This window comes from Mytilus galloprovincialis, chromosome 8, assembly GCF_965363235.1.
Source record: "Mytilus galloprovincialis chromosome 8, xbMytGall1.hap1.1, whole genome shotgun sequence".
NCBI lineage: Eukaryota > Metazoa > Mollusca > Bivalvia > Mytilida > Mytilidae > Mytilus > Mytilus galloprovincialis.
Window position 1 is genome coordinate 58,186,018 of NC_134845.1, and position 26,904 is coordinate 58,212,921.

Below are 26,904 nucleotides of genomic sequence, written 5' to 3' on the forward strand. Positions count from 1 at the left end.
TATTAATTCCATTGTATTGAGTTGTCCCAACGATAAACTTAACGGTATGCTCGATAATACGAATTAACCGACATTCATATAAACAAAACTACCCAACTTTGAAAAATTCTTGTGGCAAAACTACATTTTGGAACAGGTTACAAATTGGATCCTCATAAAGATAACGTTATAAAGGTTTGATTTATATTTTTTAAAAGAAAGAAAAATATGCAGTCAAGATTGGCAGCTTTTTATACACCCTATGTTGAGCAATAAATTGTTCAAATAAAGGCATAGTTGGCAACTAGAAAATCATATATCAACAAATTCAGCTTGAAAATATAATTTACTTATAGTGGTTGTATATAAGTTATATTATGGCTTTGTTTTTTAAGAGATATTCATCCCTATGTATATCGAGTTTTATGTGTTTATTGTCTTTTGTTTACCCTTTCTATCTCTTTCTAAAGAAGAGTCACTTTTTTATTGTTTTAGTGTCACTGGGAATCCCATTGAGTAGTATTCTGTTATAAACTATTTGATTTTGAATCTGACAACTTTTAGTAACATGATTCGATTTCATGTATATTTGCCTCTAGCAATCTACAATCGATCATACTATTTTATTTTCATATCTTTAAACATGTTCGTTATTTCTTTTTGCAAGCAAGCGACCAATTCTTGTAATTTTTGATTAGCAAGAAAATGATATATGTTTTTATACTTAATACATGATTTACTATGTTTTACATATTTTTCAAGGGCCATGTTTGCTCAAGTCAAGCTTTCGACGTGAATATTTATGAATAATTAAATACTGGATGCTGATTCAAGAAAGAAGTTTTATCAATTTTAAATATCAAATAACAAACTACTGAGATAAAAGTGGTCTATAATTTTTTTTTCAACATTATTTTGAAATTATCCCTAATGTTTTATTGAAGCTATGACCAAATTTGGATCATCGATATACATGTACCTACTAATAAAGTCTTATAAGATAACCCCGAGTAGGAAATTCACCATCCGCTTTAAAGTAATTTCCCTTTTATTGTTGTCTTTTCGACATGATCCTAATAGTTATTTTTGATGATATGATCTTATTTGATCATTCGGTAGATCTTATCATGAAATCTTATAAATGCAAAGGATTTTAACATCTCCTTGTTTTTTTATATCCCAACTAAATAATTAAATTATATGCATATGTTAAAAATAAATGCAGATATAATCGATCTGAAAAAGCCACATGGACAAGAACAGATGGTAGTGTTAATTAATATGAAGGTTTTTTTTGTATCAAACTTTTGAAAGTTTCCCCATTGAAATATCTTACATTATTTTTGAAAATTTATTAAGAACTGAATGTCGCAAAATATCAAATTTTCACCAATAATCTGAAGTTTATGTGACATTTCATTTGCACCAAAGGTCAAAGATCATAAACTTCAAAAATATATTACGCTTAAAATTCAACTTTGAATATTTAGAAAATGATAAGAGATAGCTGCACATACATAGCATTTAAAAAATGCACTTTGAGATTTTCATATATAACCCTGACTTTGTAAGTTTCACAAAATCTACATATTAATTGATATTGCTTTATTTGCTGAGGCTTTGTCAGATGAGGTCATGTGACAAATTACTTTGAACATTGAAATTTAAAAAGGAAAAGTCTACCATCCTTTCCAGCCTTGATAAAAAAAAAGCGGGGTCATTTAGTGTGAAAATAATAAATTCTGAACAATCTACTCCTCTGAAACCTTTGTGCAAAATTTATTCAAATTTGATCAAAATCATCATTTGGATATCTTGATGGGATTTATCTTATTAAGGGGACAGACCTTGGTTCAGGGAGATAACTCTTTAAATCAGTTAAGCGTTTGTTAAAGTCAAGTTCATCAATGTAATTTAAGCATTTACCTGAAACAGATTGAAAATAATCTATGTAACCTAGAAGCTTAGAAGATATTTTTGAAAATGGTTGACACAAACGTATTGATGATTTTAAGAGTTATTTCCCTTAACCTAGGTCTACCTCCTTAAGGTCAAAACATTCGTACTACTTCTTATAGGAGTCATCTTTAACAAATGTCTTAATTCTAACACTTTTTGAAATTTTCTGATTTTGAAAGAGATAAGAAGAACATGCATTGGAAAACACGATCTACAGTTGTCAGACGAGTCCTTTTTAAGAGTAACTGCTAATTGATGACAATTTTTACCTTTAAACTATAGTAAAAGATTTACATGTAAACTACACATTTTCAAAATTATCAGATAGACAAGATCCACAAATTATCATATTTTTTTTCATTTGAGACAGTTTGTCTGATATTTTATCGACAGTTTGTTTATGGCATCAAATGCTACAATTCTGAAATGCATGTTATTCACACTAACAAAAACAGCCTTCTGTATGTTAATTGATTTAAAAAAAAAAACAACTAAAAAAACCACTTAGTATATACATAATGTACAAGAGATAAACAAAAAGCTTAACTAAGTAAATATGTCAAAACAAGGAATTGAATGTGCGTCAAAAGATAATAATTGAGAAGTCTCTATTAATCCTAAATGTTTCACATTTAAAATACTTTAAAATGAAAATTTTAAGTAGGAAAAACATATTTTTTTTTAATAAAATTAGATAAATAATGATAATATAAATCATAAAAAATAATGAAGATTTTAAACAGATATATCATGTTAAGGAGGGGTATTTGCGAAAAATAACAGTCGAGACAATGTTAAATTTCGCGAGCCGTAAGTCGAGGGAAATTTATTCTCAAGATGTTATATCAGAAAGGTCAACCAATTCTGTTGGGCAAGTCTTGAGTTCACCATGGTCATGAGTTCTGATTCGCACCTTTTGTTTTCATCATGATTATAGTGTGTTTTGGTAAGTATGCGGTTGACACGTTTCGGTTTTAATATTTTTTTGCAGTCAATAAATTGACATTTCAGCTTTTGTGTTAACATTTAAGGCATGCATATGTGTGCCAAGGCATACAGCAATTTATTTAGAAGTTAACGTTGCGTCCGTATTCATATCAAGCGAATGACGTTGCATAATAAAACTCTAATGACGTCACGTTGTCACTACGTATACATATTGATCTTGTCAATGATGATCATCTTTAAATCTCCGTTTGCCTGTATTGTTGTTTGAAAGATAGTAAGACGAGTTTCTGATGTTAAATTGAACGGTTACAGCAAAGATCATCTTTAAATCCCCGTTTGACTGTATCGTTGTTTGAAGAATAGTAAGACGAGTTTTTGATGTTAAATTGAATGGTAACAAAGATCATCTTTAAATCCCCGTTTGCCTGTATTGTTGTTTGAAGGATAGTAAGACGGGTTTCTGATGTTAAATTGAATGGTTACAGCAAAGATCATATTTAAATCCCCGTTTGACTGTATCGTTGTTTGAAAGATAGTAAGACGAGTTTCTGATGTTAAATTGAATGGTTACCGCAAAGATCTTCTTTAAATCTCAATTTGCCTGTATCGTTGTTTGAAAGATAGTAAGACGAGTTTCTGATGTTAAATTGAATGGTTACCGCAAAGATCTTCTTTAAATCACCGTTTGCCTGTATCGTTGTTTGAAGGATAGTAAGACGAGTTTCTGATGTTAAATTGAATGGTTACAGCAAAGATCATATTTAAATCCCCGTTTGACTGTATCGCTGTTTGAAGAATAGTAAGACGAGTTTCTGATGTTAAATTGAATGGTTACAGAACATTTACGTTTTCCTATCTGCAATACTCGTATTGGCTCATTCAGTTTTTAAATGTTCAGGTCTTAACAATATGGAGATGCAACATTTTTAAATGATTTTATAACGAGTATGGTTTTAAAAAATGTTTCTGGAGGAAAATTTTAAATAAAAAATCAATTAAAGTTTGAAAATTTCTTTTTAAGAACGTTTTCAATAATCTTGTATGTTCAATAATCTCAGGTCAGTTAGATGTCGGGTTTTTTTTCTAAACAGACAGAAGTATGGTAAACATTACTAGTAGTTGTATGCATATGAGGATCAATTATGATGTTGTTAAAAAAATAGTGTTGCGTTTTTAAAGTCCATCACTATGATCAGTATATTAAAACATACACGGCCGACGCGGATTTCTTGATTTAACTTCACTAGGTACTCTCAGTAAATTCAGTAAATCTGTTTTAATCAACCCATATCTATTATTCATTTTGTCTGGAAGAATGCAAAAATGTAATCATGGTGGTAATTTGGTGGTACAATGTTTCGAACTGCAATACTACAATCGGGCAGCTTTCTGGGTCATTAATCTTCAAATCGAATGGGCCTGGACCAAAAAAAAGGCTATCATATGCCAAAGTTTCTTAGCTTATGATTGCAGTATTAGACCTATTTTCCCCAAGAATCCTTAATTTTAATTGACAGACAAAAAATACCTTAACTCCAAAGTAAGTCATTATTGCCAAATAAAATACAACATCCATTAAAATACACGATTCCGTTACCACATAACAATATTACAAAAGAAAACAAATAAATGATTTGTAATAACCAAATTACATTTTTAAAGCGAATACAATTAATTATCGGAATTGAATACTTTTTTTTTTAAATTTCAGGGTTTACAAAGCGTTCGTCGTTCTAACATATGGAACAGGTCATACAAATGTGCTCGGTTAACGCTTTTAAAAAGTATATATCGACGATTGTAAAAATATATCCCGCTGAGACATGAGATAGAGTAAATTGTCTCTCATGAATGAATCATTAAAAATCTGGCGTTTTAACGTAAAGTATGATAAATTCGTTTGCTTTATAGTGATCAAGATTATAACACAATGTTGACTGCTCTATTCCTATTTTTGACAGTTTTACTATTATGTCTGTTTGTTTTGTTCACACATCGTTGTTTATATAAGGGAATTTTATTCGACCACCATACAAGTGAAAAGTTAAGCTAGGTAAAAACATCGGGTTCAATCCACCATTTTCTACATTTAGAAAATGCCGGTATTAAGTCAGGAATATGAAAGAGTCGTTTGAAAACTAACCTTTACGACAAAGTAGATGATTTCAGATCCCAAATTGTGAACTTTCAATTGTATGTAGCAACATTCCAACAGCGTTTGCAAACGGAGTAAATACGATATTGAAGGGCTACTAACCAAATATTTTCAATCGCTGAATTTGAAATATTGTTTTTGTATACCTGAGCATGAGCAACACGACGGGTGTCCCATTTGAAGCTAAATCTGCTTACCCTTCAACAGCTCCATAGATCCCCCTCCCCAATTTTGGGTATTGTTCATGTTTCTCGGTCTTTAGTTTTCTTTGTTGTTTCGTGTACTGTTGTTTGTTTGTCTTTTTCAGTTCCAGGAATGACGTTGTCAGTTTATTGTAAACTTCTTAGCTTAAATGGTCCTTTGGTAATGTTCGCCTCTCTTGAAATAAGAACCGAGAACATATGTTGTAATCGTTTAAATGGTCTGTTCATCAAACGAACTATAAGATATCAAAGGAGTGCTATGATTTTTGTTTATTTATAAAAAAAGAAGATGTGGTATGATTGCCAATGAGACAACTGTCCATAATGAGACCCAAATGACAGACATTAACAACTATAGGTCACCGTACTGCCTTCAACAATGAGCAAAGCTAAAAGGCCCCGATGTGACGATGTAAAACAATTCAAACGAGAAAACTAACGGCCTTATTTATATAAAGAAATAAACGAAACACAACTATGTAACACATGAACAATCGACAACCACTGAATTACAGGCTCCTAACTTGGGACAGGCAAATATTACCTGTTATTAACGTTGTTAGAGAACAACCATTTCACTTTTTTTTAAAGGGGGGGAGTACAGTTTTTTGTCCGAATGCTTATTTTTTTTTCTGCAAATTTTTTCCACTTTTAAGTTTGGGGAACCTTTAGATTTAGAAATATATGTTTTCATCAAATTGCGGATCAGAATTTTTTTTTAGGAAAAAAAACTAACCTGCCCCTTTCCCTTAGAAATAAATGGTCGTTCCCTTATAAGATTTTAATTCGTTTTCGTCAACGTCTTGTTCAATTAACAGCTTTAAAAACATGTACCGAGTTAACTTCCTGAAAATGCGAAAACATCTTGATACTGCTTTCGATGTTATGTTCGTTGTTGTGATCAACGTTTTGAGTTGTGTTTAACATAGTTTATTTTCAATGCAGATAACCTTAACCCTTTTTTTCAAGTAAATAAACTTAGTTCGAAGAAACCAACATACTCTAATCTATTCGTAATTGATTTATTTAACTTAAACAAGTGCACACTAACCATGCTATCAAATAGTAGCATCAGTTGAAAACAATAATTTTTTCCTTCGCAATGGATAACGGTGCAACACTTTTATTTGGTGTTTAAATGAATGTTAGGCGATAATTGCATAAATAATCGAATTTATCGTTCGTCCCCCTGTCTATATTAATCTGCTCAGCTCTTAATAAAACTGCATCTCACGGCTTTTTGACGTCAAATACGTTGAACCGGCCTTAATAAATTTGACCCGGACATATCAGCCACGTCATAATGTTTGAACCGACGCTGATAAGTTATCAAATCGTCTTCCGGTTGCTGATGAAACTAAGAAAACACTTCTAAAAGAAGCAAAAACAGCCCGATAAATCTATTATCAGGTTATTTGCATATTGATATTGTAAAATATAAGCTGCTTGACACAATATGAAGGCTTTTTCATCTCGTTCGCTGCGTTTACTCGACAAAAAGCCTAAAATGTTGTTTGCTCTATGGTCGGGTGGTTGTCGCTTTGACATATTCACCATTTCCTTTCTCAATTTTATGTGATTGCTTTAAAATCTATAATAGGAGTTGCTACTTCCTAAATACAAGGTGATAGGATGTGCTGCTGGAAAAAGTCACCTTTTCATGTTTGAAAATATGTGAATGGGTCGGGAAAAATATCAAAAATATATGATAAGGCCAATAAAGAGTCGATGACACTGTTTTCGTCTATCAAATTTCGTGGTGTTTCCTGCTGTGTTTTTATCATACAATGAATTTTCTTTTTTTTGACACTGGTATTCCAATCTTACAAAACACAACACGAAACCAAAACAATATATGAAAAGGTACATTTCTAAGATCTTTATCCTATGAAAAGGGTTGTGTAACAGAATTACAGCGACATCCCTACAATTATGTAATGCAGTTCCACCTCCACCCACCCCCAGCCCCCACCCCCACCCCGAGCACTGATATCGATTTAAAACTAATATGTTAGGTTAACATGTGAATAATGAAGCCTTGTCAAGAAACTATGGAAGGAATATATGCTTGATTGTGTTCAGAATCTATGCACATTCTTGAAAGATGCTTTTTATTAAATAAGCTGTTTTCGGAAATGAATTATTTTATATTTTATATGTCTGTTCCTATAATACATAGCTGACTATATTGTATAATAAAATGCAATAGTAATATACCGCTATTATAAGTCTTAAATCGATTTAACTATAACAAATCGGTATGTTTTTGTCACATTAGAGGCCGCTCGGTGGTCAATAATTGCTTACATCCACTTCATTTGAGCTTTGATGGATAGTTGTCTACTCATTGGCAATCGCCCCACATCTCATATTTTTAAATTAAAGAGATTCGAGGAATAACTGTCACTGATTGATTAAGACTAAGACAAATTAAAAAACACTAACAATATGACTCTAGTTTGGTTGTGGTTTTATTTAGCTAAGGATAAGAAATATTTGTCGTCCATTGGAATATAACAACGGCTACATACACTTCTACGGACAGGTTTTCTGAAAGAAAAATTAACATATAGTTTAATTTAAATATAACAACATATGTAAAATTAGCTCGTATAATTAAATTGAAATGAAATATTCAAAAATGATCAATATAATCAAATTTAAATTTTGTTCAGAAATTCAGAAAATTCCTTACTATTATCAATATGATGGTGTACACGAGTGGTCTTGCTCCAGCATCTCAAATATAATATACAAGATGTATTCACTATTTTCAGAAACTTCAAAAACAATGTTAAGGAAGTTCGCTTGTCAAGCTTTTGATTTTTTGTCACATTTTCGGAATCCTCTAGTTTTATCCATTTGAATGCCTTAAAAGAATTGCTCATTGACCCCCCCCACCCCCACCCCCCCCCCCCATTTTTCTTTTTATAAATATTTTACATGTATCATTATAAGCCACCTGTATCAGTTTTAAAAAAAATCGTTGTTATTTTTTAATAGTGTTTGCGAGCTTAAACTTGTCAATGATAAAGCTAAGACAAATCAAGAGAGAACATTTTCCGGAAAAAATGTCAATGGCTTATATATCGAAAAAAAGCACATTGATTCTTTTATTAATCCCCTATCAATATATACTAGTGTTATAAAAAGCTTGTTATTTTGAAACTGAGTAGCAAACCGCCTTAATACTAACCCTCGGAAGTTCACAAATATATCGAAAATCGTCATCACAGTCATCATTTTCCCATTGCCAGTCATTGGGATTGTCATTTGTGTCAAATTCTATTTGGACACAGTCCTCTCCAAGTTGACCATCGCCGTCTACTGTAAAACAAAAGTATTTATCTATACATTAGTGTTTAAGGAAGTATGGGGTTCTTTCACCACCTTTAACGGTAAGTAGTGGATAATCTAGCAAACTTTGACGAGAAATACCATCTACTTATGTGAATTGTCATTTAAAGGAACAGATGTATAAGATTTTAACTTATAAATATTAATAATTTCACAAGAGTTCGATGTCGATTGCATGATTCGTAATGTTTTAAATTGGCATTTTACAAAACAATAATTACCAATGATAGGCTTGTTAATGAGCAGTGATCACATTATTAATTTGTCGAGTGTCTATGAGCCTTTTTTGTATCACTTGACTTTTATGCATGCAACAGTTTCAATGTCATACGAACATATCAAATAGCTTCTGGCCAATGTCTGGCAAACTGCAAGGAGTCGATTAAAAACGTAATGATTTCAGATTTCCAATCGTCAACTTCTCATTTCTCAACAGTAAAATATCCTCTGCTTTTACATACATATTGCTGTTGTCAAATAGAACAGTTTAACCGGTTAAGCGATTGTTCGTGAAGTTGATGTTTGATGACCTTATCTTTAGTACCCTACAAATTTACGTATTTAATAATACAATAAATTGACGTTTCTCCCTTGGCATTGTCTGAGAGGATTCCTGGCGAGGTTTGACTATGAATAAAATAGTACTACCGTATCTACTATGGCTTTTGTGATAACTTCAGATGGAAAAGACAATAATGAAAATGTCTTGAACCGATGAATCTTTAATTTTCTCTTGGTGTTACAAAAATACGGAGTGTTTTAATTTGAACAGATTAAGTGTGTTACTCGTACCACCAAGCATACAATAATAACGTTCGCCTTAATATGCAAATTACTCTTTTTAGTTGTCACTTTGTTTAAGTAGACAAAGCCTTGCACGATGGCGATCGCACATTCAGATGAAGGTCTACGCTGTATAATATCAAAAATATAGTTAAGTAATTCGTAAAAAAATCGAATTTCTGACTTGAAATTACTGTTTAAAAAAAACCTTGTATACTAATTATGTTTAATTAAGATCTTGTCCAGAGGTGATAGATAAGTTGTCTTAGTTCTAATTAACTTTAGATTTTTGGATAGCAATCAATATTTTGGACAATTTGTCTAACAAATTAATAACCACGACGAAATAGAACTAAATTATTCAATGATTTCAATACAAAGTCATGTTTATATCAAATCTATTAAAATTGAAAAAAATTCCGGTTAACCGGTTAGCGTTTTCGGTTTCGATCCTTCCGACGGTTAACTGGTTAACCGTTGAAAACTCTGATAGATTATATATATATATATATAACACATAATTGATATGTAATGCTCTAGCATGTTCACATTATACGGTCAACATTTGCAATGTTGTGCTGCTTTTATAAAAACTGCTCGAACAGAAGTTTAAGGAAAAATCTCAGAAATCAACCCTTCATACGTTAGATAGTCATCATCATCTCTGTTAATCAACTCACTACCAGCGACATGTTCCCGTCTAAGCTCTGAAGATCACAGAATAGTCTTCTTAAATGTTATTTAACTGATTGTTTCCTATTCCAGGGTGTACCATTTGACTAATATTGCTCCTTTTGTTGTTTGAATGTTTGATTGCGCTGATTTGATTTATCTTCTGAATCGTATGTGTATTTTCAAATCAAATACTGATCACCCGTTAATGTTATCAACTGATTTCCCCTAGCCACACGTTTATTTGTAAGTTTCAAATCAGTAAACTTGTTTGTGGTGGTATTTTGTAATCCATTATATCGTTGAGCTATCTCAGGGAATCTGATGGAAGTCTTACAGTCTTTGTTTCTCTCAAGTTAAAAACTACTGACCTGCTTATATTGGCTCAGGACCATTTAGTAAAATTGAGAATAAAAATGGAGCATACGTTAAAGAGACAAATACCCGACGAAAGAGCAGATAACAGCAGAAATACTGTATACTTTGAAGACTTACTGTTGAAATCGTTGTGTCCATTTTTTTGTGTAAATTGGTCATTGTTACTTTGACATATATAATTAGTTTTGTTCCAATTTCTTGCTTGCACATCCAATAACACCAGAATATTAGTCGTATAAACAAAGCATTTTAACAACACATTTCTTTACTCGATCATCCTAGATAGTAAAACTTACAGGTTCCAAATGGAAGATTTAACAAAGAAAGAGCAGCACCGTCAACGGCAAATACAAAATTCTCGTCATGAGTAGGACTATTTGCGCCAGTCCATATAAATACATCATCTCCTTCAGAAGAATAGAATTGTAATTAGTATCATAGTTAGATTTATTATTCAAGTCAGTTAAACAATACAGAGTTATTAAGAAGGCGACTTAAGTCGATACTACATAAGTGTTCACCATCATACATGTGTAAATCGATACGATTGGTAGTTATAGTCTGTAATGTGACATAGTTTGTTTTTTTACTGATTTGTCTTCTTAATCGATAAATTTTGTTTGACATTGGTAAACCACTCCTGCTTTAATTTTATGCATGGCAACAATAGTTACATGAAATTTTTGGAATCAAAAGATTGTTGAATGGTTTGCCTTAAACTTTTGGACTTTCACTAAATAATTCAAAATTTGGTGACTATAATGAACGCATCTATCCCAACAAACTAGAGATAAAGGATACTACAGATCAGGGTTTCCCCTGGGTCAATTATTTTTTTCGCCACCTCTTTCGCCAAAACAATATATTTTTCGCCACTTTATTATTTTTTTCGCCAAGTAACATAAATGTCATTTTTGTTTAAAATTTACCTTTTTTTCTACCCCCCTCCCTTAAATAAGACGATTTTGCCCCATTGTGTCTATGATTATTGTCTCAAACTTATTTTAGTGTCTACATTTCAATGAATAAACACTAAACGTTTACATTAAAACAATAGAATATTTTAACTTAAAAGGGGAAAATATTCATTGTATTTTAAACAACTTTTCTAAACGAGGGTGCCACTATACTTTTTATAATAAAGAAGATATAAGTCCTTGAATATAACAAAATTAATGGACATGTTTTGATCATATAATACCAGTATAGTTCGTAGGGAAAGTTTCTTTAAAAGAAAAATACTGATGTGCCCTTTTGTACTAAGAAGTGGTTTTTACAACAAAACAAAAGCTTTTCTCACATGAAATTGATCCCCCATTTCATTGAAGGGTTATTACATTGAAGGGTTACTCTCCTTCGAGGGGTTGTTCCCAACCTTTTGGATATATTTCTTCATAACGACAGTTTTTTTTCTTGATCATCGTAAATGAAAAAGTTGAGACGTACAACTATGCTTGAAACACGTGTATCACTCAAACGACTTTAAAGTAGTCTCCCTAATCAATTACCTATATTTAAGTCAAAGGATAATTAAAGTTTTAAATCGGAAATGTTTCTTGCTTTTGAACATTTTTCGTCACAACAGCAGCTTTCCTTTCTAAACTATCCTTCAAAGGAGCGGAGACGTCAAATGTTTGCTTCAAACACGTGCGTCGCAAAGTGGTAAATAAATTCTGTATGTGACATTTAGAGGAAGCCTTTTAACCATATCATTTTGTCAAACAATTCAATCAACACCTTTATTAATTAGTCCTTTGTTGTTGATAGTTATAAAACCTTTATTAATCAGTCCTTTGTTGTCGATAGTTATAAAATGCAGTCAGCTGATTATTGATTTTCTGCCCAAATCTTAATGAGGTCAAGGTGAATTCCGAGTATGATCGGGTAAAGTCCGAGAAACTTGAAAAAAGTAAATAAACAAGATGGAGGAAAAAAAATCGTTATATATATTTCTTTCGCCAAATTCTTTCGCAAATGACGAATTTTTATCGCCACAATTATTATTTTTACCGCCAGCGGAAACCCTGCTACCGATACAGTTAAGTCGGCCTCATATCTTGACTTACATCTAAAAATTGACAATGAGGGTTGGTTGAAAACAAAACTTTACTACAAAAGAGATGATTTCAGCTTTCCAATTGTGATCTTTCCATTTCTAAGTAGCAACATTCCAGCAGCACCTGCATACGGGGTATATATCTCCCAATTGATACGATATTCCCGTGCTTGCATTTCCTATAACGATTTTCTTGATAGAGGTTTTCTACTCACAAGGAAGCTATTAAACCAATAGTTTCAAATGGTAAAGTTGAAATCATCCCTTCGTAAAGTTTACGGACGCCATCATGAGTTGGTTAACCGTTATGGAATAACCGTTTCACAAATGATATCGGATATGTTCCTTACGTCGTAACTACAATCCCTTCCCTTTCATGAATGTGACCTACCGAATTAGACTATTTACCGGATTTGTTATCACATAAGCAACACGACGGTTGCCACATGTGGAGCAGGATCTGCTTACCTTTCCGGAGCACCCGAGATCACCCCTAGTTTTTGTTGGGGTTCGTGTTGTTTATTCTTTAGTTTTCTATGTTGTGTCATGTGAACTATTGTTTGTCTGTTTGTCTTTTTTCATTTTTAGCCATGGCGTTGTCAGTTTATTTTAGATTTATGAGTTTGAATGTCCCTTTATTATCTTTCGTCCCTCTTTTTTGGACATGTACATTTTACCATCATTCAATACACTGAATATAGTAGACCTTTTGCATACAGTATGAGAAAATACGACCGAAACACAAAACTTAACTATAACTACAGAACCATGAAAATGAGGTCAAGGTCAGATGATATCTGCCAGTTGGACATGTACACCTTACAATCCTTCCATAAACCAAATATACTAGACATTTGCCTATAGTATCTGGAATATGGACTTTACCACCAAAACATGACCCTGTTCACTGATCCATGAGATGAGGTCGAGGTTAAGTGAAAACTGTCTGCCGGCCCTTGCAATGTACGCATTTACCAACTATAGTTATCCCATTTCTCATAATAAGAGAGAAATTAACATTACAAAAAATCTGAACTTATTTTTCAAGTAGTCAATAAACCACGAAAATTAGGTCAAGGACAATGGTCATGTTACAGAAGGAAACTTCGTAACACCAGTCATATATATATAAAGTATGAAGCATTCATGTGTTCTACCTTCTAAAAAATAAAGCGTTTAATAAGTAGGCTAACCCAGTCGCCGACGAATTAACTATCCCTATGTCGAGCTTTCTGCGACAAAAGTCGAAGGCACGACAAAAACTAGCTCAATGTTAGTTTCAATATTTTTTTTTAGTCAAGATCCTTGAAACATCATGAAAAAATTACACATATCTTAACGTGCTGCAATTACTATTTGAAGATCCCACATTTTTCATGTTATTCCGGATTTGGGAACTTAGTCATTTTACAGCAAAATTTACAGCAAAATTTACAAAAGTCAGTACTTAATATTGGCTATCAACTATTCCTAGTATTTATCTAAGTTTCTTGACACTTTGAAGATAGTTTGCAACTTGTCGCCCTTGTATGGTGATAAAACTACATGTATAAAACAAAAAGATAAGAAGAATTGCATCTTGGATAAATAATTAAAGCTTGAGAAACGCAATCTTCATCTTAAGTCATGACACTTTTTTACTCTTTACCAAAATCAAAAAATGAGTAACCGAAATAGAAGTTCATGATCTATCAATCTTTTACGTTAAAGCATGTCAGTCAAATAGATGACACAAATATAGGTGTCTCGATACTTGTATTTAATTGGCATATGCTTAAAACTGATACATGCTTTTTTTCCTTTTTTATAGAATATGTTACTGGGAGTGCTTCCTCAATAAATACATGGCATAGTCGATATTGTTTTTCATACATAAATACAAAAAAAATCAATTACTTTACTCATAACTTACCGATAGTAAACTTATTTTTGACAGCATCAGCTTCTGCTCGTGTATTTGGCCTCCATAGGTACGCTCCTGGTGTCAAGGTACACACCTTCTAAAATTTGAAAACAAGACACATATGCAGTTTCATACATAAAACAAGAAATGATACATTGATGTTATGCCTTAAAATTAGAAAAGCATGATCAATAATTAATACCGTACATTTTCGAGTATCGGTATTGCGAGTATTGCTAATCGAATCTTTCAGTTTATATTGTTTGTTTTTTTTTAAATCATTTTTAATTTGCAAGTTTTAACGTATTTTATTGTTAAAAAAGGACAAATGGATTAGACACAAGTCTTCCATTTCATTAATGACGTCTTTTCCTATTTGTGTTCATACTGATGTAAACCTCCTATGTCTTGTAATTCACATTGCAAGAACCTACTTGTGAGAAGCATGCAACATCTAAAGGAATGGCAGAAAAGGTTGTATTTGTTTGTATTTTAAGGGTATGACACGTGATGATATGTTCTGCTCTGAAAATACTTACATCAATTATCTTCATTAAAATATGTGTACGGTTAGGTGTTTGATATTTTTTTTCAATTAATGAAGGCGAAAAGTATCTTAGGTAAAGTCATTTATTTATTTTGTTCTATCGATAAACAGTGTCAACATTTAGATAGCAATGCATGAATAATAGTTAATGTTGAGTTCTTACAAATATATATTTTTTTTGAAATGGAGGCAAGTATGCATGGATTAGTTTTTTTAATATTTTCTCATTGGAATCAAATAAGTCTAGAATCATGCTTCATACTTTCAAAATTTTAGCTTTCATAATACGGAAGTTTGTATTCAAGATAAATGTTTTCAAAAACTAAATTCGAGAATAGAATTACTAGGTATATTAAATTTGATCTGAAAGTGTAATATTTTTTTAATCTGATAAAAAATACTCACCAGGGCATCAGACCAAACTTCCTCAGTATTTCCGCTGTATAAGTAACAATTTTGACTAGCTGTTTGGTCATCTAACAATGTATAATCTGCAGGGCAATTTGTTGGAATACATGGTGCTATTCATATTACAAAATATGAGTTATGTTTTGAACGAAAAGCAACAACATAAAGTTAAATTGATATTTAAATCATCTTAACAAAGTAAATATACGAAATTCATAGGATTCAAATTAAAACTTAAGTATGTTAATAAGTTATCTCTACTTAGGTCACCTTTTCTAGATCAAATCTGAATGACTGAGGAAAAGCGTATTTTAGCTTTAATGTGAGACAATACATGAAAAGAAGTTGTCAAAGACAAAGAAGGAAAAAGATGTATCTACCCCCCCCCCAAAAATGGCAAACTAATTTAACTAAACGATAATGATTGAGGAGGAGCGGCTAGTGTGACATGAAGAGAAGTATACTTTTAATATCTAAGAGCCAATTGTATTGACTAATGTCATTTAGGAAATCAGTAAAGAAGTGGTGAATGACTTTTTTGACGTTTTTGGTGCCAATTTTGAACCGGAAGTCACTTTTTCTGTAATAATGGATTGCCAATCGTACATAAGGAACTTGAATTAACTATTTATCCAAATGTACATTGGATTATACCTACAACACAGCTTTCAAAGGATTCACGAAGTGTAGCTAGTTTGATATGACGCCGTTTGTAAAATGAGCGGTGGCCATCTTGAAAATATGAAGAAAAAAAAATAATAGCCAGCGGCTCTTTTTTATTTATTATAATTTATTCTACCTTTGTACCAAATTTTATGCTCGTATCACGTTTCGCAAAATTATAATATCCCACCCCAGTAATTACAAGCAGTAATCATTCTTGGTTTGTCGTTGGCTAAGAATGCAATTTGATATCTCCACAAAATTTCCGAAGATAAAGGTTCATTGAACATTGATACTTACTTGTTGGTGCAGGTGTGGGTGCAGGTGCTGGTGTAGCTGCCGGAACAGCTATTTGCACATCAGGTCTTGATGCAATAGGTCTTGGCACAACACTTGGTCCACTAGTTACAGTACTTGGCATAGTCAACATTCCCATTGCCATCAGGAGTATTGCAATCGACACAAAAGGGATGGGAAGAAATCCAAAAGCTGATCCTGTGTCTACTGCAGTATCACCTACTAAATTAAATCTGGTTTCCGTAAATGAGAAATAAATGATTTATTTACGAAACGCCAAGAAGTATTCATGATCTTTGTATTTCACAGAATCTAAGTTTGCCTTTGTCATATTAGTTTGTCTTATTTTTCAAATTTGAAAACAGAATGACAATTAAGCTTTTATTTATAAAACTAAAATATACATATGAGTTTCATGACATCACGGAATATAGATCTGAGGACAGAACGGATATTTGAAGCTCGACATAGATTTACATATTTGAGTTTCATGACATCACGGGATATATATCTGAGGACAGAACAGATATTTGAAGCTCGACATAGATTTACATATGAAAGGTAGATTCTTTTTCAGAATGAAACATGAAAAAACATTTAGAGGAACAGCTAAGAAATTTTCAAACATACATGACTAGTATTAGATATGTTTTCAAGTCCCTTCAAACTGACATTTCTATATGAAGGAGTTTTTGTATTTCGCGTCTTTATACATCAATTCGAACATATTACAGATACAGATGACTAGTTACATAGTATCTATACAGTTTTATGCATTTAAATTGGTTATGTCTGTACCCTATGATCATGTATATGGTAAAGGTTTAAAAACACCTAGTATCATGAGTTACATAGTGTGCTAGTGACCTAATACGGTATATATGGGGTCAGTAAATACCATATAGGGTGAGAGCAATACGAATTTATCTTACCGACTATCTTAACGTGTAAAATTTAAACCAGTGACCTATCAAAATGAGCAAGTCTTCATTACAGTTAGCCTTAACATGATTCAGAAACTACTCCATTGATCCTACAAAAACATATGCCAACAATGACAACTTGTTAGATTTTTAGTGTTTTATAAATTTATTTCAATCTTAATCATCAATTTCTTCGTCTGTTGAAACCTTTAAGATTTTTTCTAAGTACTGTTTTGTTTTTCTAAAGGGACGTAACACCACTACTAACCGTGTATGAAATTAGCTCCGCCTCCCTACTACCTTATATGGAATATAAAGGGACGTAACTCCACTACTAACCGTGTATGAAATAAGCCCCACCTCCCTACTAACCTAATATCAAATATACACGGTTTCCACAAGGATAAATATAAATGTTAACGTTTTATGATGCTACAGATATAATACGCATAACTTGGTAAATCACAGTAGTGACTTGTAGCTGCTGGTGGAGTTTCAATTCCGCGAGGGTATCAGTATGCTGCACTTCTATGTTGATTTGAGTTATCATTGATATGTTCATAATCATAAATTAACTGTTTACAAAACTTTGAATTTTTGAAACACCAGGGCTTTTCGACCTCAGGAATAGATCTTTTTAACATTTTTTTATTCGAGCGTTACTGATGCATCTTTTATATACGAACCGTACTTCTTGCGCAAATATAAAATTTCAATCCTGGTATCTATGAGTTTATATACATTGCTACGAGACAAGTTTCATAAATGTGAATCGTTAATAAATAATTTTACCTAAAGTTCCACTGTCACCAATAATAACAATATCTGACCGCTGATCAAATGGGTTCTGTTCCGGTATGATATTTGCTTTACAATTTCTTTGAACAAGGCATACCAGAATTATAATCAAATATAGCTGTAATTAAAATTTACATTATATATATATTGCATATCATCAATAACTATCATATTGTCACATAAATAGGATACTCAAAATACAAGTTATGTTTTAAAAGTCATAGTTATACGAAGCAACGCCGGAATATGGAGTACAGATCCTCCAGTTTATTCAATATTACAGGGTTTGTATTTCCGGTCATGATTTGATTAATATAGGCTTACTGCTAAGCTTCCATAAACTATCAAAACAAAAGTTTATAGTGCTGAGGTTGAAATCATCCCTTTTAAATTTCTACTAACACAATCACAAACTAGTTGACTCGCTTTTAATACATGTCTCTGTTTCACAGATAATGACAAAATTAGACTCTTTTTCAATACATGTCTCTGTTTCACAGATAATGACAAAATTAGTTTTATACGTCTCTATGTTACACTTCGTTAAATTAAGGGACGACATCAAAAGATCGATGTAGGATAAAAAACTTAAATCAAATAGTTTGGGGTTGGGGGGGGGGGGGGGGGGGTTAAAATTGTGCAAGTTTGTATATCTAAAATCGATTTTTACATATATCCCTATTGGTAAATCAATTTTTCCCAAATTAAGTTAAGAGGGGGGTGGGGGGGGGGAAACTATGTGAATTAAGTTTTTTATCCTACATTGAACTTTTGATGTCGTCCCTAAAATGATTGCGTTGGATGAAAATCGCATTTTTATACGTGTGCATGTAACAAATTTCGTTGTAGGAGCGTCTAAATACAGCACAAACAACATTTTTCACAAAACCAAAACAGTGAAAAAAATATATTTTAACAAAACGCATTTGACTAGCAGGTCATACAACTGATGTGTTTAAACCTTTCTGACGGCCATTGACGATTGCCAAATTAATTGATCATAAGGTGTAACAAAATGGATCTCTTTATTAATTTAATATCAAAGTAGAAAGCAGTGAACTTGCAACAAAGATGGTGAGCCACAACATGAGGTGCTATTTTTTTGTTAAATTAAACATACATCTATTCAGGGGTACCATTTCCAGAGGATTACAAGAACAAATTTAATATCCTAAAGTCAAATTGATATGTCGTAAAAACATGAATTTACATGATGTTATAGAGCTTTAAATTGTATAAATATAAGGCTTGAGATGTCACAAAGTTTAGTCGTAAATACTCAATATGAATACAAGTTATCGTCAAGAAATCGAGTTATGAAAACTTTAAAAGTTGTCTACCTTTTAAATAATTACGTTCGCCATTTTGTTTTCAACAAGTAATTTGCATATAACTTACACGACAGACCAGCTTATCGATTTCCTAAAGTTAAATTGCACTTTTATTGAAAACACACGACTAATATTTCAAAATTATATTCTTACTGTTATTTTAAGTACTATAACATCATGTTTTCTGGACAAATCAATTTGTACTTTGGATATTAATTAATTCTTGTAATCCTCTGGAAATCGTGGTACCGTCTTTACAGATGTTTTGTTAAGTTCAATATATATACCGTCTTCATAATTGATCAAATATGAAAGGAGTAGGTGCGGTGCAATTTAGTCCCTATTTGGCCCAAAGGATACATCAAATTTTAGGTAATCATAATCTACATAATTAAATTTGTCATAGCTACACTAACTTAGAGGTATTGAGTATTTAGAAAATAAAAACAAATTCCACGTACCATTGCAACAAACTATGATGAAATTGGTATTATATGAAAAATGTCTTAATTATCCTTGTTTTTTTATCAAAATTAAAGCATATTTTATATTTTATATTTGCAAAGTATGTGCGCACATGAGAATCAACTTTATTGTTGGTGAGATTATGTGAAGTGAAATAAAAAAGTAAAATTTCAGTTCTGTGTTACACCCCAGGGCACCGCATTTTTTTTTTTTTTTTTTTTTTTTATAAATCTAAAGAGTATTGTCTGAAAAATATTTTAAGAGGTGTTATACTTTTGCAAAAATGTCCAAAAAGTTGTTAAAAGGGGAATTATAGAAGAGTATATACAAATATTTGTTTTACAAATATATACCGAAATATGAAAAAATAACCAAGTAAATGGTACTGTTTTTTTTTTTTTTATTCAGTTGAACAAATCATATCTTATTCCAATGGATGCTAATATTTATTAATTTTTAAATCGTAGAGGAACAAACAAAAAAGGGGGAGGGTTATTTCCAAAATTCGTGATTATGAATGAAAACGGGCATACGTACTAGTTTTCTTGACAAAAAGATATATTTTTTACATTGAAACATAGATCATCAAGTAACTAAAGGCTGTTGAAAAACATTCAAAGGTAAGAAGAAAATAAATCCATAGAATCTACTGCAATACACAAACATTGGCAAACAAGTATGCACGATTCTCTCACGTATTTATAGATCACATTTCTAAAATATCTCACGTATATCTAAAAAAAAATGAACTGTCAGAGTTTCTAGATCTTTATTCAAGTTTTTTAACTATAGAATTACCACATTTTAAGGTCACGAAGAAGGTCAAGTCATAGAATCATCATCAGTTTCGTTAATCTTAGTCTTAGTTTTTACAGAATTATCATCATCATCATCATCTCTATCATCTTAGTCGTCATCAGTAGGAATATCAACGATTTGATAATCCTTATTGCTACTAACATTCGAACATTTACAGCCATATGTACAGGATGAACCTTGTCAAACACATGAACAACTTTTGTTGGCACAACCAGCTTTACTTGAAGAGATTATGAGAATTAATAACGCATCTAACAGTGGCGGTTGGTCAATTGATACTGATCAAGTCGTTCTTAACCACCAACCATGGCGACGGAACAGTGTTGTGTTCAAGAGCAGATTTTCAAATCTTTGCCTGAAAGTTGGCTTGTTTCATTTGCAATAACATTGCATTGTTTGTTGGCGGCAGTAGATGACAATGAATGTTTTTGCATTGCAAAAAAATCTGAATCTTAAATCATTGATGTTAAAATTTTGAAACCATATATAGCACACAAAAACCTCTCCAGTGCTTTTGACAACTCTTCGCCTACCTCTTCAAATTTTCACCAAGAAGGGGTAGACCTTCTGAAAACTCTACACAGCCTTTTCAAAACGCCGAATGCTTTGCTTTTTCCTTTACCAGACACACCACTTACTGAATCACAACCAGTGCAGGCGTCAAATACTTGCGCATTGATTGCACATTTAATCGTCTGCAATTGGAAGGCGTACCTGTCAGGATTATAGTATTAGAATAGATGCAATTCTGATAATAGCAGACCAATACTTCCACATCAGTGTAAGAAGATTTTATAACAATGACATCGTAACCTTTGTCAGCTGCTTGTTTTGCATGAAGAAACATTTATGCGTCGGCTTCTTCCTGTTTGCTTAGAAGCTCATTGCATTCTACACTTGCCACTATTTCATTTTCAACATATATTATGGGCACATACTATCATGTGATACAACTAAATCAATACCTCCAAGTGTAAACTTATAGGATTGTTTACTCCATTCTAACACAAATAATTCAACAAAAGCAATTTGGTTTCTACCAACTGGCAAACATTTCTCCCATTACCTTGACACGATTGTGAAGGTCTAGAAATGATCGTAAGGATTTTCCCTCCCGAGTACCTGGATTGAAAGACTGTCATGCCATCAAATATCCACATACTTTCCTCAGGAATGGCTTGCATTTGTTCAACATCCTTTTCTAAAAGACCACCCACGACAGATTTATTTGTCTTTACAGGTGTACCTTCAATGTTTTCAAGAGACCATTAAATAGAACATAATTCAAACTGGAGTACCTTTCGCATAACCAACTGTCTTGTATCGGCTTTTACAAGCAGGCGACCAAAAAGATTTTCTATCTGCTTTCAATGTGTTGTTGTTCATAACAGCCATCAACTGCTTACCTTTTTTTTTCCTTTGTTGAAAATGTAAGCAATGATTTTCGTTTAATTGGTTTAAAGATATCGGTTGACTTTTGAATAAACCGTTCAGTAATGAAATATTCTGATGCCAACATTCCCTTTTCATACGCGTTTTGAAGGTCGCTCATTAATTCCGAAGAAGCAACAGTATCCGGGGACAAGCCAGATAACTGCTTAGATGTTTCAAATGGATTTGGTCAGCTTTGCAGTGTCTTAACCAATTTTAAAACGTTAATTTTATCTCGCTTAATTCATTTGATTTTCCTAAGTTCATTTTGTGCAGATGTATTAGGATTTACCATTCTTGCCAAATCTCGAGGTTTGACGATATTGAAGCTCTTTCGTGTGCGTTTAACAAACCAACGTTTAACAGAAACCATTTTATTTAAACTGAAACCAATGCCATCTCTTGTGTTGGCATCTCTATTCTGTTTGCTCGATTGTTTCGTCAACTGGAGATCTAGAAAATCCATGAGAGCTTCTCTGAACACAAAAACCACCAGATGAAAGATGTACATGGGCATCAGGATGGGTATGCGGCATATTTTGCATATGAAGCAAATGGACTGACATGTATCGGGAAGAGTTTTGATGGTCACATGCAAAAAACAAAACAGAGTAAAAAGTTTTTAGCACATGCCAAATGAAGATCCCAATTACCTCCCATGTTGCTCTTGTAAACAACAATACAAGTTCCACCATTTCTATGTAAGGATTCAAGAATTTGGCAGATTTTGCAAACACACTGACATGTACACTGTGTCAACAAATGCATAGATAGAGACCTGAATGCAAACTTAGCAACAAAAGTAGTTGACAGTCTGTACACAATTTATAAAACAAGAGCAAATTCATTGAATGGTAAACCAATATATATACAAGTAAGAAGGAAAGAAAAATAATAAAAAAACACTACCAAATAAGGAACAATGTATACATTACGGAAAGCAAATAAATAGTAACCAGATAGTATGTCAACTCGACAAAATGGTGCGCTAAAGAAATTAAAATGTCTGAACAAATTCCCAGACTGACTATTTGACCTTCGTTCAGAGCGATTTTTTTTCGGTTGAATGCCGTAACAATTTCAACTTTTATCACCACATAGCTACAACATATCATGTAACTCAGGATTTTTTGTATTTACGCCAGACTCACGTTTCGTCTACAAAAGACTCATCAGTGACGCTCGAATCCAAAAATAGTAAGAAAGGCCCCAAAAAGTAACAAGTTAAAGAGCACACCTTTATTGAGATGAATAGAGTGCATCCTTTTAAGGTTCATGTGGACCCTATGGCTCAAATGGTCGTATTTCACCTAAAAATTTACTCTGAGTACAGACAAACCTGTGCATCTGGAAAAGTTTTAAGGCATAGCCAAAGGGTCCACATGAACCTTAAGAACGCAAAGAATTCACCTTACACGTATTTTGTCATTTTTTTATAAATATATTGTTTTACATTTACTTGATAAAATAATTTGTCTCACAAAAACGACATAAATGGACAATTTAATGTTTGTTTTCAGTTGCAAATTGATAAGATTGTATTGATTATGTGTGCACTCAGGTATGAATATATTGTAGACTAAATCGAAGACGGTAACGTGATAATTTCCGGTATTTCACGAGTATTTGCACGTACATATGTTTTATTGAATAATTCATATTTAAAACGCTATATGATTACTAAAAAGAGTTTAAACATTGCATACTGATAAGTTCTAAAGTTTAATTCCAAATACGGGTAATTGTATAACAAATTTATTTATGAAATGAGAAAATATGCTTTAATTTAAGCAAAAAAAATGGATTGTTTGTAATATTAATACAATTGTTTTTAAACAAAAAATCTTCAGTGTTACTTTAAATATGATAGCTTAATATCTATTTTGGTTGTATAAACATATACTTTTATTTTTATTCATCGCTTTTTATAAAAAAAATATTAAATAAAAATTACTTAGTCGTAATTACTAAATGAGGGGACCATTAAAAGAGACGTTTTTAAACCTGTTTTGGGAACTTTTTTTTTAGTATAACACCTTGTATTTTATCAATAAGATAATGAAGTTGAATTATATCAAAAAAATTGCGGTACCCCTTGGTGTTGCACAAACTCCTTAACTAGAACGCTTTTGAGAACTAGCTGATGGACCAAAACATAGTCTTAAGCCCCGTCATATCAAATTGCATGCGTTGTGAACCTGCGAAAACTGAACATCAGTCAAAACCGAACAAAATCTAGAGTCCCAAAGAAATTCGGTTTAAACAGGTTTCACTGTAATTAGATATGCTTAGGTCCTTATATCGTATATTTGAATAAATAACTATTTATAAAAACTTTCAAATGATGAAGAAATTCGTATTAAAGATATAAAGTGGTGATATGAATTAATAAACTAACCTTGTTATATTTCATCATCATTCTCTCAGGTGTGCGTCTTGTATTAAACATATGAACAACTTCAATGTTAATAATCACACAATGTCATATGCTAGAACCCACCTTAAGTAGTTCAATTTGTTTGATACTTTATACCCAATCGACCAATCGAATTACTTAACTAGTCATAATTAAGACGTCCTACTGTGATCGATGAATCTTATTTTGTTTGCCAATATGCATTCAATGCAGTGATGTCTGTATATCTAGACACCGCTTGTCACGGCTTCTAGCTATACATTCATGTTATGTTCAAACAGTAGGTTAAAGGTATTGAGTACACAGATGTTGAAGATATAATTGCAAGAATTTATAATGTATTCTATGATGGTTATAATAAATAAAACCAAATCTACTTGTGATACTAGTTATCACAATTTTGCGATTAGGACAAACTTAAAAAGAACAGCGTTAAATTAAAACATCTCGTTTTATTTTGGAATTTTAGAAATTTGAAACATTGAACCAACCATTTTTTCCCCCTTTTTTAACCAATTGGTTTATATAATGGTAAAGAGGGGATATTCCAATATATTTTATGTTCCGAATTTTTTTAATAACACTGACTGATGGTAGACATTATAATACAGAAACATTGGACTTTTGCAAAATCGGCTCATGTGACAAAAAAATAAAATTTGACAACCCCCTTTTCTATTTAACAACAGAAGGGTTTGTAATTCAGTTCCAAAATTAAAACTTCCAAAAGGGTGAGATTGTCTCATATAAAGCGTAAATTTCAAATTCAGTCTCCTTAAATGGATTGGGTAGGATTATTAAATGCAAAATAAAAAAAAAAAAAAAAAAAAAAAAAAAACATATGCTCCGCAGTACACAGCTTAATTCGACCGCAGAGGTTGAACTCAGAACAGTTGGGCAAGTATGGACACAATATTCAAGCTTGATACTGTCCGAATTTGGAATGTGATCAAATTTTTGATATTATATAGGATTCTGGCACAAAATAAATGTGGTCAAAAATTTTACTAATCTATTGCTCATTACTGTCAGTGCGCAATTGGAGATTGCATATGTAGACTAGAAAACCACCTTCGTATAATAGAAAAACTACCTTCAATAGAAAACCATCATCGTGTAATACAAAACCACCATCGTATAATATAAAACCACCTTCGTATAATAGAAAACCACCTTCGTATAATAAAAAATCACCTTCGTATAATAGAAAAACACCTTCGTATAATATAAAAAACACCTTCGTATAATAGAAAAGCACCTTCGTATAATATAAAACCACCTTCGTATAATAGAAAACCACCTTCGCATAATAAAAAATCACCTTCGTATAATAGAAAAGCACCTTCGTATAATATGAAAAACACCTGTTTATAATAAAAAAAAAAAGACAAATAAGGCAACTATGGCGTTCCATAATTTCATCTTGACAACCTATTTTGTTTTTCAAATGCATTCAATGAAATGCTGTCTGTATATCTAGACACCGCATGTCACGGCTACTAGCTATACATTCAATAGAAAAACCACTATCGTAGAATAGAAAACCAGCATTATATTATATAAAACCACCTTCGCATCATAGAACACAACCGTCGTATAATAAAAAAACCACCTTCGTATTATAGAAAAGCACCTTCGTATAATATGTATAATAGAAAACCACCGTCGTATAATAAAAAAAAACACCTTCTTATAATAGAAAAGACAAATAAGGCAACTATGGCGTTCCATACTTTCATCTTGACAACCTATTTTGTTTTTCAAATGCAACGAAGTCTGTTTATCTGGACACCGCATGTTACGGCTACTAGCTATACATGAAAAACTATGTATAATAGAAAACCACCGTCGTATAATAAAAAACCGCCTTCGTATTATAGAAAAGCACCATCGTATAATAGAAAAACTACCTTCAATAGAAAACTATCATGTGTAATAGAAAATCACCTTCAATAGAAAACCATTATGTGTAATAGAAAATCACCTTCAATAGAAAACCACCATAGTATAATAAAAAAAACCACCTTCATATAATAGAAAAGCACCTTCGAATAATAGAAAAGCACCTTTGTATAATAGAAAAGCACCTTCGTATAATAAAATAAAAACCTTTTTATAATAAAAAAAAAAAAAGACAGATAAGGCAGCAACTATGGCGTTCCATAATTTCATCTTAACAACCTATTTTGTTTTTCAAATACATTCAATGCAATGATGTCTGTATATTTCGACACCGCATGTCACTGCTACTGGCTATACATGCATGTTATGTTCAAACAGTAGGTTAAAAGTATTGAGTACACAGATGTTGAAGATATAATTGCAAGAATTTATAATGTATTCTATGATGGTTATAATAAATAAAACCAAATCGTTATCATAAATTTGCGATTAGGACAAATTTAAAAATGTC

At 32.1% G+C, this 26,904-nt stretch overlaps 1 protein-coding gene and 1 long non-coding RNA gene across 3 annotated transcripts; both read right to left on the minus strand.

Moving 5' to 3' along the window:
• Window positions 1–7,697: 7,697 nt before the first annotated feature.
• LOC143043416 (uncharacterized) lies at window positions 7,698–8,564 on the minus strand. Its single transcript, XR_012968374.1, has 2 exons — window positions 8,441–8,564; window positions 7,698–7,794 (listed from the first exon to the last, which is right to left on the minus strand). It is a non-coding gene; the product is annotated as an uncharacterized LOC143043416 (long non-coding RNA).
• Window positions 8,565–14,303: 5,739 nt separating this feature from the next.
• On the minus strand, window positions 14,304–18,142 carry LOC143043417 (uncharacterized). 2 transcript variants are annotated; one of them, XM_076215730.1, is made up of 4 exons: window positions 18,024–18,142; window positions 16,312–16,527; window positions 15,346–15,461; window positions 14,304–14,490 (listed from the first exon to the last, which is right to left on the minus strand). In XM_076215730.1, the coding sequence occupies exons 2-4, from the start codon at window positions 16,451–16,453 to the stop codon at window positions 14,392–14,394; spliced, it is 357 nt and encodes a 118-aa protein (XP_076071845.1). In that variant the 5' UTR covers window positions 16,454–16,527; window positions 18,024–18,142; the 3' UTR covers window positions 14,304–14,391. The 2 variants fall into 2 exon arrangements, with proteins under 2 accessions (XP_076071845.1, XP_076071846.1); XM_076215731.1 differs by having other exon boundaries at window positions 16,312–16,530.
• Window positions 18,143–26,904: the final 8,762 nt, after the last annotated feature.